The sequence below is a fragment of the Oncorhynchus gorbuscha genome, linkage group LG05 (assembly GCF_021184085.1).
Source record: "Oncorhynchus gorbuscha isolate QuinsamMale2020 ecotype Even-year linkage group LG05, OgorEven_v1.0, whole genome shotgun sequence".
Lineage (NCBI taxonomy): Eukaryota > Metazoa > Chordata > Actinopteri > Salmoniformes > Salmonidae > Oncorhynchus > Oncorhynchus gorbuscha.
The window spans coordinates 81,629,492-81,643,571 of NC_060177.1; the positions used below are offsets into that span (position 1 = coordinate 81,629,492).

The 14,080-nt window shown below is 41.8% G+C and overlaps 1 protein-coding gene across 2 annotated transcripts in view; it reads right to left on the reverse strand.

Moving 5' to 3' along the window:
- The window catches only part of LOC124035279 (neural proliferation differentiation and control protein 1-like), a 42,487-nt gene extending 33,012 nt beyond the window's left edge, over positions 1–9,475 (reverse strand). For both annotated transcript variants that reach the window (XM_046348733.1, XM_046348732.1), the window contains exon 1: positions 9,019–9,475. In XM_046348733.1, the coding sequence (XP_046204689.1) occupies positions 9,019–9,121 (103 nt within the window). In that variant the 5' untranslated portion in view covers positions 9,122–9,475. The remainder of the gene's footprint in view (positions 1–9,018) is intronic.
- Between the last annotated feature and the right edge of the window lie 4,605 nt (positions 9,476–14,080).

The window sequence follows — 14,080 nt, forward strand, 5'->3', positions numbered from 1 at the left end:
CCAAAGAGAAGTTGGCTTTGGGGGTGACTAGTATATGTATATATATATATATATATACACACATATACATATACATATACACACATATACATATACATGCACACACACACACACCTGCTGGAGCGCGTGCTACGGGTGGGTGCTGCTATGGTGACCAGTGAGCTGAGATAAGGTGGGGCTTTACATAGCAAAGATGTATAGATGACCTGGAGTCAGTGGGTTTGGCGACGAATATGAAGCGAGGGCCAGCCAACGAGAGCATACAGGTCGCTGTGGTGGGTAGTATATGGAACTTTTGTGACAAAACGGATGGGACTGTGATATACTACATCCAATTTGCTGTGTAGAATGTTGGAGGCTATTTTGTAAATGACATCGCTGAAGTCAAGAATCGGCAGGATAGTCAGTTTTACGAGGTTAAGGATGCTTTGTTGCGAAATAGGAAGCCGATTTTCTAGATTTAATTTTGGATATACTTGAATGTGAGTCTGGAAGGAGAGTTTATAGTCTAACCAGACACCTAGGTATTTGTAGTTGTCCACATATTCTAAGTCAGAACCATCCAGACTAGAGATTGGTTGAAGAGCATGCATTTAGTTTTACATGCATTGAAGAGCAGTTGGAGGCCACGGAAGGAGTGTTGTATGGCATTGAAGCTCGTCTGGAGGTTTGTTAACAGTGTCCAAAGGGCCAGAGGTATACAGAATGGTGTCGTCAGCGTAGACGTGGATCAGAGAAACATCAGCAGCAAGAGCAACATCGATATATACAGAGAAAAGAGTAGGCCCAAGAATCGAACAATGTGGCACCCTCAGAGACTGCCAGAGGTCCAGACAACAGGCCCTCCGATTTGACACACTGAACTCTAAGTAGTAGTAGTAGTAGTCAGTGAACCAGGCGAGGCAGTCATTTGAGAAACCAAGGCTGTTGAGTGTGCCGATTAGAATGCGGTGATTGTCAGAGTCAAACGTCTTGGCCAGGTCACCATGAGCAATGTCAATTGCCAGCTGGAATGGTGTAAAGCTTGTCGCCATTTGGACTCTGTAGTGATGAATCACGCTTTACCATCTGGCAGTGACGGACTAATCTGGGTTTGGCGGGTGCCAGGAGAACGCTACCTGCCCCAATGCAGTGCACTCTGTGAAGTTTGGTGGAGGAGCAACAATGGTCTGGGGCTGTGGTTCATGGTTTGGACTAGGACCCTTAGTTTCCGTGAAGGGAAATCTTAACGCTACAGGATACAATGACATTCTAGACCATTCCAACTTTGTAGCACCAGTTTGGGGAAGGCCCTTTCCTGTTTCAGCATGACAATGCTCCTGTGTAAAGCGAGGTCCATACAGAAATGGTTTGTTGAGATCGGTGTGGAAGAACTTGACTGGTCTGCACGCAGCGCTGACGTAAACCCCATCGAACACCTTTGGGATGAATTAGAACACCGACTGCGAGCCAGGCCTAGTCGCCCAACATCAGTGCCCGACCTCAATAATGCTCGTGGCTTATGTTCCAACATCTATTGGAAAGCCTTCCCAGAAGAGAGGGGGGAACAACTCCATATTAATGCCCATGATTGTGGAATGCGATGTCCAAGTGTCCACATACAGTACATAACCAAAAGTATCTGTCTAGTGGCCATGGTCTCAGAATAGGCTTATGTTTAGCCCTGCATATATGAGTCTAGTGGTCATGGTCTCAAGTGTATTACGTAGAATTGTTCCAGGTATTTTGTCAGTGAGCGAGCAATACTGCAGACTCAAAAGTAACCGCGTGGCCAGGCTCAGAAGTAACCGCGTGGCCAGGCTCAGAAGTAACCGCGTGGCCAGGCTCAGAAGTAACTGCGTGGCCAGGCTCAGAAGTAACCGCGTGGCCAGGCTCAGAAGTAACCGCGTGGCCAGGCTCAGAAGTAACCGCGTGGCCAGGCTCAATCGCTACTGCATATGGAGGGAAAGTCGTCTGGGGATGTGATTTGGTCTGCAGTATTGAACATTGAAATCAAATCTATTTCTAGGGTAATGACATTGAATATTCCCAGAACAATGTCTAGTAGCAAGTGCGATCTGATCTCACCTGAGACAACCTACAGGCGTGAGTCCATGTGAACCATTGAAAGTCATTGAGCCCCCCTCCAGAGTGTATTGTGTAATAACACAGATAGCTCCAGCTGCCAGCCTGATAGTTATTTTCACACTACATATACTGTATCTTCTCTCCTGTGATTCACTGTGGCATTCTGCAAAGCTAAACAAGGACACAAAAAGTCCACCTTAAATATGGCAAGAGATGGACTGGTCATATGCAAGAAGGACTTTGTGTCCTTGTTTAGCCATGCAGAATGTCAGTGACATGAGAGAAGAGATATTAAAATGTTTATTTTTATTTTACCCCCTTTTCTCCCCAATTTCGTGGTATCCAATTGTTAGTAGTTACCATCTTGTCTCATCGCTACAATTCCCGTACGGGCTTGGGAGAGACGGAGGTCGAAAGCCATGCGTTCTCCGAAACACAACACAACCAAGCCGCACTGCTTCTTAAGACAGCACGCATCCAACCCGGAAGCCAGCCGCACCAATGTGTCGGAGGAAACACCGTGCACCTGGCATCCTTGGTTAGCTCGCACTGCACCCGGCCCGCCACAGGAGCACAGGAGTCGCTGGTGCGTGATGAGACAAGGATATCCCTACCAACCAAACCCTCCCTAACACGGACGACGCTAAGCCAATTGTGCGTCGCCCCACAGACCTCCCGGTCGCGGCCAGCTGCGACAGAGTCTGGGCGCGAAACCAGAGTCTCTGGTGGCACATCTAGCGCTGCAGTGCAGTGCCCTAGACCACTGCGCCACCCGGGAGGCCCTTAAAATGCTTTTTAAGGCATAAATGTAAAAAAGATATGACAAAGAATGTTTCCTCTACAATATACTTTATTCTTCCCCATTCTATTCTTAATGCACTTCATATTATTTCACCTCTTCATCCAGATTGGGCATAAAGCAATCCCTAGTCATGATGGGAAAATATGACACAAGATGAATTAGTATTCATAAACAGAGTAGTAGTAGTGTCCTTTATGTTTGTGGTATTAAAAGCACAAATATAATGTTATTTCCATCTGGTTACTAGAATGTTGATTTACCAATCAACATTAAAATGTTAAGTCAAACAGATTCATGCATTACAGAAAACAGCCTAATGAATGATTGAGAATACACACTAACATCCCTGATATCAGTAAATCATGAAGACTTCAATATAATTGATTCAAATGATTCCCATTGATCAGGGTTGTGTGACAGCGGCCGGGAATCAGTTAGGCTTCTATTCCAGTGCCGGACTAAATTATTAGACATGGTCCTCTGATTTACCTAGTTAAATAAATGTAAATCTTCATTTGAGGATGTGGTTGAAATGATCTTCATAGGATATAAGCGTTTCTGGGAACAGAACTCTGCAATGGACAACATAAGGCTCTCAAAAATAGTAACATATCATTCAAATTATTTTGGCTATATTCTCTCTTCAGAATAGAAAGGAGGACTCAAGAAGAGCAAAGATGGTTTCAGACATGTTAAGTAGTCTATAAGAGCAAAGATGGTTTCAGACATGTTAAGTAGTCTATAAGAGCAAAGATGGTTTCAGACATGTTAAGTAGTCTATAAGAGCAAAGATGGTTTCAGACATGTTAAGTCTATAAGAGCAAAGATGGTTTCAGACATGTTAAGTAGTCTATAAGAGCAAAGATGGTTTCAGACATGTTAAGTAGTCTATAAGAGCAAAGATGGTTTCAGACATGTTAAGTAGTCTATAAGAGCAAAGATGGTTTCAGACATGTTAAGTAGTCTATAAGAGCAAAGATGGTTTCAGACATGTTAAGTAGTCTATAAGAGCAAAGATGGTTTCAGACATGTTAAGTAGTCTATAAGAGCAAAGATGGTTTCAGACATGTTAAGTAGTCTATAAGAGCAAAGATGGTTTCAGACATGTTAAGTAGTCTATAAGAGCAAAGATGGTTTCAGACATGTTAAGTAGTCTATAAGAGCAAAGATGGTTTCAGACATGTTAAGTAGTCTATAAGAGCAAAGATGGTTTCAGACATGTTATAGTCTATAAGAGCAAAGATGGTTTCAGACATGTTAAGTAGTCTATAAGAGCAAAGATGGTTTCAGACATGTTAAGTAGTCTATAAGAGCAAAGATGGTTTCAGACATGTTAAGTAGTCTATAAGAGCAAAGATGGTTTCAGACATGTTAAGTAGTCTATAAGAGCAAAGATGGTTTCAGACATGTTAAGTAGTCTATAAGAGCAAAGATGGTTTCAGACATGTTAAGTAGTCTATAAGAGCAAAGATGGTTTCAGACATGTTAAGTAGTCTATAAGAGCAAAGATGGTTTCAGACATGTTAAGTAGTCTATAAGCGTCCTCTTACGTTACTTAAAAACATTTATCTAATATTAGAAACAGGACATGCATGACATCCTAGATGGTTCAAGCGTAACCATGGTTTGAGAGAGAGTACAGTGATGAGCTGTGAGAGTGAAGTGAGTTATTGAACATGCAGTATACCTACAACACCAGAGAGTGTTATTCACAACAACAGCTGAGAGAGAGATGGAGCAGAGAGATTGAGAGACAGAAAGAACAAAAGCGCGAGAAAGAAATATGCTAGAGAGAAAGAGACAGAAAGAGCATGAGACAGAGAGAGTCAGTCAAACACAGTGAATAAAGCTGGTCCTCCCAGTGCCAGCAGCAAACCACATCAGCAGAAAGCCTAAAACATCTTACTGACATGTCAACAGGATTTCATCTTTAAGCCAGCGCTACTCTGACTACTTGGGGGAACGCAGCTATGCAAGACGCACACAGCACAGAGGACAGGTTTTGGAACCTCTAAATCTAACATTTGGTCATTCTTTTGTGACACGATAAGATCTGCAAGCTGCTGACAGGCAGCAAGCAGGCCAGCTAGTTCACCATGTGTGACGTCAGTCGATTGACATTTTCCATTCACTTCCATTCACAACAAAACACTGGGCCAGGAAATATATGAAAAAAAACATATTAAGGTTTCTTAATGTTTAAATCAGATCTTACTTCAAATATTTGTTTGTGTAAAAAAAAGCCCTAAGACTGCCAGTCTAACAGCAGGTCCATGGACTTCCTTTTGAGGCTAAAGCCAAAGACCTCTGCAGACGTGAGAGCATGTAAGACAACAAGAGGCAGGTGAGATGAAGAAACCAAATTTCGGTCTCGCTCCCAAAACCAACGCCTTCGGCGAAAGAAACAGAACTGCAATGGTTGTGTTGCCCCGGTTACGCTTCACAGCATCTAATAAACCTTGGCAGCTAACCTTTTCATTCATCCATCTCTCCTACCCCTTTCATCCACCTCTCCTCCTCTTGGGGCATCAGCAAAACAACAAATTCAACATCTCCACGGCGACAAAGCAATCGATTTCCCCCAGAAACGTTCTCTTCTCTCAACACTAAATGTCAATCCCCTTATTCTCAATTATCATTGATAGCCTTTTAATTGTGCTTCTGGTATTCCAAGTGGCATCTCTTCCAAGAAGAGTTGGACAAAGCCTATAGTTTCCTTGAACAGTCAGAAGGTGCATCCTATTTCTTAAACAAATGACTGGAGAAACAAACCCACATTATATATATGAATTTTAACAAATGGGGCCCAAAGTCACCCAATGGTCTGAAACTGCTTCACTCTAAAACGTGACTGCGTGGCCAAAATGTTTTTAGAGAGAAACAGTCTTTTTTTGGACATAGAAGGTGAATAAACAATGAGGTGAGAGTGTGTGCAGGACGGCAGTGCAAGCCCAGCACGTGTATTTTAAGGAGCAGAATACTATATAGCTGTAGTGCTCTCCTCTATGGCACTATAATCAGGTTATAATCTCCATTTTACAGCCTTAACAGAAGCTTGCTCTCTCCTCTCAGTCCTTCTATCCACAGCAGCACAGAGCTCACAGACCCAGGTTTAAGTCCCAAATGACACCCTATTCCCTATATAGCAAACTACTTCTGACCACCCTTTGAGATCTGGTCAAAATAGTGCCCTGCAAAATGGAAGGGGGTGCAAATTAGGACACCCCAGTCTGTCATTGCTACCTGTGCTTAAGAGCTGACAACAGCTTAGTTTCATTTCAGCAAGCCATGACACCCACCCTCTCAGAATGTTCTGAAAGGGTTTCTGTAGTTAGAAACAGAAGCATTCCTGCTACATTATCTTGTTAAAAGACATTAAGCCGAACTGATTGCACCTAAATTGGCCATTGGGCATGTAAAATAACCCATGAGCACCAACATGTGAAGTTCATATGGGTCAAATGAAAGCTACATGTTTTGGCATATATACATACATACACGCACACACAAATATACATATAGTTTACCCATTTTCCATCCTAAAAATGTAGAATTAGCAAAGGCTTCTGGTCAAACAGATAGAAAAGGTATTAGTCTTAAACGGTATTAGAAATACATCAAAACACAATAATATTGATGATCCCTGCCAGCTAATATGACTACATTTTTCTGCCTTCTGTAAGTTTAAGAAACATTACCTTATGCCTTGAAATTCTGTTACCAAAAAATAAACGTATCTTTAAGATCTTTTCTCATTTCTCTCATGAGGATGGAGGATAATGAAAGTTCACAGAGCTAACAAGTAAAGGTATACCTATTAATTCATGGTTTTACTGATATCAATTTTGTTTATTAATTATGTGATTAAAACTCGACATTCCCAAAAAATTTAATAAATTGGTAACGGAATTTCTGCAATTGAATTGGCTACAATGGGGGAAGTCATAGTAGTCACAAACAGTTTGGTCAGCACAGTAGAGTCAGTAGATGTCAATGACTGGTTCAGATTTAGTCTTGCCCGGACCAATCAAATTTAGTCTTGCAGAGATCATTAAAATAATAAACAGCGTGTAGAATAATAACCAAATATGCAAAGGAGGATATTGCATATTTATACCCTTGTGTACCTATTTAGGATACAGCAACATGAGGAGAATGACATTCATATCCATAATTATGCATTTCTGTGTAGTACAGATCAGGGACATATGATGAAATTCCGTTACTGCAATTCCGTTAACAGGTGTAAATCCACTTCACTTACTGCATTTCAATAACCAAAAGAGTGTTTAAAGTCAATGTATCATGCCATAGCTGACACCCCATTCTTTCTGCAGATGTCATTGAATCTTAATTCAGAGCAGATATTTTTGAAAACGTGGGCACAAAGAAAACTGAGAAAGATTTTACCAAAATCATTTTACTGAATTCTGCATCTGCACAGTTCTTCCAGTAAATGTTTTTGTAAAATGATCAGTGTAAATTGTTAAAAGCTGTCCTTGTGCATAGAGTTGTATGATTCATTAACTTCGAAATCAATGTTTTTTGTTTGGGATACATTTTACACTGACATGAGTCATTTTAATTTAGAAGGATTCATATAATATTAAATACATATAGTACCCAACATCTGATTTGAACCAAACATCCATTATGTTTGACACGAAGTAGGAAGCTGCAGCTTGGAGTATTGTTTATTCATATTATGTAATGTATTCTCAGGGAATGTGATAGTTTTTTCCCCCTTCAGAGAAATTAGTCATTAAAGCTCCATGCTCTACCAACTTAGCCACACGGGAAACTCTGACCATTGACTTGAATAGGGATTCCCATTCTAGTGAATCTATTTATGTGGTTTCTCTGACAGAGGGAATGTGTTACAGGACAACCTAGAACAGAGTTCTCGAACCCTATTCCTGGAGAGCTACCCTCCTGGGGGTTTTCGCTCCAACCCAAGTTGTAACTAACCTGATTCAGTTTATCAACCCATTTTTTTTTAAATCCGGTGTGCTAGATTAGGGATGGAGCAAAATATACAGGGCACAGTTCCCTAAAGCATCTTAAGGCTAAACTCATCATCAGAACATTTGTAGGAGCATCGTTAAATCTCCAAGCTGTTTCCCAAAACCATCATTAGTAAAGTTGCACTTTAAAACACTTGTTATTTACCGACTGCCTCAGACCAGTCGTAGAACAACAAAGTGCATCATTAGAAGCATTTTAGCCCTTTATACACAGAATATCTCTGCTGGGTTTTCTGACAGGGGGAATGTGTCACAGGACTGCATAAATACCATCACTGGAATGGACATAGTACCTCTGACCAATGACTTGAATAGGGGTAGTCTCTCTGACAGGGGGAGTGTGTCAAAGAACAGCTTGCCTACTGATAGCCAGTTTCCATTTCACCATTAAGATAAGATACCTCACGGGTGACAATACATGACCTCTCCCCCTCCTCACTGTAGTCAAGTGTGTGCGTGTCCGATCAAGGGTCTACATATGGATGATATGATACATGGTATCATTGTAATGCATTTTGCAGTCCAGGATGGTAACCTAATAAAGGTTCCCGGCCTTCTGGTAATCATGCAATGTAGTCACTGGTCAGTAACGGGCATTTCTTATGGTTCTGGTAATTACTGTTTAAGTGTGAGTATCCACAGACGTCACATCTTATCAGGTCATCCCCAGCCAGATGCGTCACCCCCTCCTCCAAGGTAATATGTCAGTGTTTGAGGTACACCATTTCAGATACATAGAATTGATTGAAACATGAACCAAATATCTCGTGTAGTTTGTGCTATGCACTATGAATTGAGCTATCCCCCCAAAAAACTGAAGGGGGATTTAAAAACAAGCCTCACAGAAACCACAGGTGCTCTGAAGTTACGTGCTTAAACACAGAACATTCACAATGGGCATACACACCAATTGAAATATCACTTTTAAATTCTAAAATAGCCTATGGTCAGAAAACAGTCTTATTTTCATGAGTTGGTGTAGGCCTATCATATGTTACTATATGTTAGGGAACGTGGTAACATCTGCAAATATGTTTTAATTGACAGCATATGACATCATCCACATTAACTTTAATACATGTCTGCAAAACATGCACGACTTCATATTAAAAGTGTTGTTCTTACCTGGCATGCAAGCGCTCATAGAAACGAAGATTGCAATGACAGCAACCTGGGTTAGAATCGTAGCGGCGGGCCTGTGATCGACCCCTCTTCTCGGCGATAGCATGCTGCAAAGCGCTCCTACAACTGATAGAACAGAGTTGGGAGTCGGGGGTCGGTCATACCCCCCATCCCCTTACTACAGAAGGAAGCTCAGGAAATGTGTTCAGTTCTGTATATATGTAGTCCGAATGCGGAGTAGCGCTCAGTTGCAGTTATCAGATTCGGTAATAGAGCGATGGTGAACGATGCCGTCTCCTCTGTGTTTTGCGCAGGATCCCATTGAGTTGAGCGCTATATTGGGTGAAGCTTGAAGAAACGACGGTGAGGGCTGTTATTGCTGAGCTGTCGGTCTTTGGCGAGAGCGGTACGTAGACGATGTCGTCACGACGCTCTCCTAATCGGTTGTGCCTTACGCATAGCCGCAATTACAGGCAGAGGGGAAGAGGCGAAGGGAGAGATTTTATTCCGCCCACGAAAAAAAATACCACGAAATGAGGAATCTTTGTATGGAGGTCTGTGAGTGTCGAATTTGGCAACAAAACATGTAATTGCTCATTTGCTTCGTGAGGTTTATTTGATCGAATGCAAGTGTCGTAACGTTTGTTACACATGCACTGATATAAATGGATGCACGTGGCATTTTGGCAATTTAAAAAAATATTTTTTTATATTTGTATTTTTATCCGTTATTTTACCAGGTAAATTGACTGAGAACACGTTCTGATTTGCAGCAACGACCCGGAATAGATACAGGAGAGAGGAGGGGGATTAATGAGCCAATTGTAAACTGGGGATTATTAGGTGATGGTGATGGTTTGAGGGCCAGATTTGGCATTTAGCCAGGACACCGGGGTTAACACCCCTACTCTTACGATAAGTGCCATGGGATCTTTAATGACCTCAGAGAGTCAGGACACCCGTTTAACGTCCCATCCAAAAGACTGCACCCTACACAGGAAGTGTCCCCAATCACTGCCCTGGGGCATAGGGATATGTTTTTAGACCAGAGGGAAGAGTGCCTCCTACTGGCCCTCCAACACCACTTCCCCGCAGCATTTAGTCTCCCATCCAGGAACTGACCAGGACCAACCCTGCTTAGCTTCAGAAGCAAGCCAGCAGTGGTATGCAGGGTGGTATGCTGCATAAAATACTTTATCAGAGTTGCGCCTCTTTTCATAGAGCTAGAGGACTCATCATGGATATTAGCCGTTTTAGTATGGACGTTGCCAATGAGTGCTTCCACTATTTTAAAGTAGTCAACTGGGTGGGGATTCCTATGAGTTGGGCACAATCAGCCAATGAAGACAAATAAAACTGACTACATTAAAATGGACATAGCCTCAATGGTGCTGCACATGCAGTCACAGACACTATGTCACAGATACAAAGATGAGTCCTCTATCTCTATGGAGTATCTGCCCTGTCCTTGGCTATGATGGTCCCATCTGCCTCCTACCGCCTGCTTCCATCTTTGAGGACATGTATTTCCATTGTTAGAGCTGTCACTTGGCTATCTAGTCAATATAATAGACAGTACAGAAGAGGAAAATAGAAAAAGGTGCATTTCATAAGACACTAGACTAGTGCTTCTAGTGCAGGGATCATGAACTACATTTAGCCCCAGGACAAATTTTAATTGAGTGGATGGTCAGGGGGCCTGAACATAATTTTCAAATAGTTTGTGAACTGCAAATTGACCGCAAGAAGCAGACAGTAAAACAATAATTTCAAACCTCAGAAGAGGAAGTCGAAGACTATCCTCCTCAGTGAATTTCATTAATATGGTGAAACATTTAGAATTTGATAAAACTAATACTAAATATATTCACGTCACCAAATAATTGATTAAAACACTGTTTTGCAATGAAGGTCTACAATAGCCTCAAAAGAACTCTGTAGAGTAGCGTCATGTGGTAGCCGGAGGACAGAATAGTTTCCGTCCTCTGGGTTCATTGTCAAAACCTAGGAGGCTCATGGTCCTCACCCCATTCTATAGACTTACACATAAATGATAACTTCCGGAGGATGTCCTCCAACCTGTCAGAGCTCTTGCAGCATAAACGTACATGTTATCCACCCAATCAAAGGATCAGTGAATGAATCTAATACTGAAAGCATATGCGACAGCTAGCTAGGACTGCAGTGAATAAAATGTAGGAAAAGACCGTTTTTGAACAAATTAATTTCTTTAAAAATGAAGCGGGAGAGCACAATACTTAATAGTATTTTTAGGACTTTTCAAACACCCGGCTGAAAAGAGTGATACTATGTCAGCTAGCTGGCTGTGGCTATCCAACACGGGAACTCTTCCAAGGTTTTCATTTATTGCCACCAACTGAAACTGTACTGCATGATTGTAGCGGGTTTACGAATGCGTTAGTTCTAGCTGACTGAGGACCTTATTACTGATGTTTGTTCTTTATGACAGTGCTTTTTTCTGCTTGCATTTTGTGTTTATATTTTGATGTGTTTTTTTTCTGTACTTCATGTAATTCAGAGATCATCTGTAGAAGAGGCCTTCATCTCAGTATTACTCCCTGATAAAAAAAAGGTCAAATAAATAAAATGGTAGACATGTTGAGTATGACATTAATAAGGTCGTTCGCTAATATGGTAACAATGCAGGCTATGGGTAGCGGTTATATGGTTTGGCTTGGAAAGGTTTTTTTCCACCTGGTCAGACAGCGGTGCACCGAAGTCTATAAGCGAAAGGAAAAGGTGAGAGGAGAGCGCGTAGATGCGATAAGCAATGTGTTCATGCAAAATGTTCATGCTGTTTGAATGTGGCTGCATGTGATTAGGGCTGTATTCATTCTGCCGATTCGGTTGAAAGTTTTTCTTGAAACGGAAAGAAAATGGAACGAAGATACCTGAATTTGTTCAACAGAAACTCTCGTTTGCAACTGTTGGACTAATGATTTCATCCTAGATCAGCAAGATGCAGGCAAGAGTGTGCAAGGCGGTATTGAATGTGTCACCGTCGGTCACCTTGATTACAAAAATGTCTCTTGACCTGTGCACCTACGTTGTACTTTAATTCATAGGCTAGGTTGTAGCAATGTCAACATGGGTATAGGGAAAATGTTAGTATGATGTAGTAGCCTGAACCCATTGATGTTACATTGAGCTGGTTGAATGGAATATGAATGACAGTCATCCAATATGCTGTAATAGAAATAAGGCCATGCTTATGATTTTTTTTAAACATTTAAAATCTCCCTCATTTTAAATGTCACTGATTTGTATAAGTCACTGAGTGGGAATACTTTACCAGATTTCCAAAATTAAAATCCGTTAGAGCTCATTTGCAGGCGTTTTTACAGTCTGATGTCCAACAATGTTTTTTTTAACCCACCAGTTGGTGAACCCAGTTCTAGTGACTTCCCCAATTCTGAAAAAATTGTGTTCAGAAATAACACACTGCTATTTTTTCCAAGGAGGAAAATAATCTCCATTAGTGCACATTGATGATTCATACATCAAGTGCTTATGACGTGACACCAAGGTTACATAATAAAAGGCTCAAATAGGAGATACAAAACATTGAACAAATGTCTCTTGAAATATTACCTAAGGTTTTTAAGAGGGATCTTTCATTTGGTTCGTGGAAGATCACTATTTAATGTGGGTTATACATACCTTTGTAGTAGGCCTGTAGTCTCTACAGTTGGCATTTCCTAAAACAGACTATGGCTACTATGTCTCCCTTCAGACAGATTGGTTCATGCATCTCTGGTGAACTATGAATCTGCAGTTGAAACAAAGCAGGCACCCCACCACTGTTTAGAACAAATGCAGACAGATGGGGCTGGAGAAATGAGATCAATGTCACATTCATATACAGGGCTATGGACACAAGGAATGACCATCAATGGTACATTAACCATATTCATTTGTTTTTATTTCAACTTTTAACCATGTTTACAATTACGTTGCTTACAAACAATGGAGAAAAATAGATGAGGAATTATGACAGTCAATGTGAATGGAAGCTTAAATACTGCTCCACATGAACCCAACAATTTAAAAAGAGGGCAATCTGCGATTGGCGCATCCATTTAGGAATTTGAGTGGTAACATTTCTCCATTCCCATCCCTCACCTGTTTGCCAACAATAGTGTCAGGATGCCCACGGTTGTTTTTCAATTCCCAGATTTCCCCCTTTAACAAACCTGTGTGTTCCAAAGGAAAACCATAACAGACCAACATATTTCATCAATTATTTATGAAATCAATAAGTCTGCTGTATAACATTGAGTAAAACAAATCTAAAAGTACTCTCATCAAACGGGATGGGTTGGGGACATAAGGCAGTGTGGGTTGGGGACGTAAGGCAGTGTGGGTTGGGGACATAAGGCAGTGTGGGTTGGGGACATAAGGCAGTGTGGGTTGGGGACGTAAGGCAGTGTGGGTTGGGGACGTAAGGCAGTGTGGGTTGGGGACGTAAGGCAGTGTGGGTTGGGGACGTAAGGCAGTGTGGGTTGGGGACGTAAGGCAGTGTGGGTTGGGGACGTAAGGCAGTGTGGGTTGGGGACGTAAGGCAGTGTGGGTTGGGGACATAAGGCAGTGTGGGTTGGGGACATAAGGCAGTGTGGGTTGGGGACATAAGACAGTGTGGTTTGGGGACATAAGACAGTGTGGTTTGGGGACATAAGACAGTGTGGGTTGGGGACATAAGACAGTGTGGGTTGGGGACATAAGACAGTGTGGGTTGGGGACATAAGACAGTGTGGGTTGGGGACATAAGACAGTGTGGGTTGGGGACATAAGACAGTGTGGGTTGGGGACATAAGGCAGTGTGGGTTGGGGACATAAGGCAGTGTGGGTTGGGGACATAAGGCAGTGTGGGTTGGGGACATAAGGCAGTGTGGGTTGGGGACATAAGGCAGTGTGCAATACATAATAAATAGAAGGGAGAAAAAATTGGGGGGGGGACATGTTTATCAATGAAGGCACTGAAGATATGTAATTTGTACTATAGTCTTTGCAAAACGAAGGACTATGGTGGTGAAAAGGGCCAACA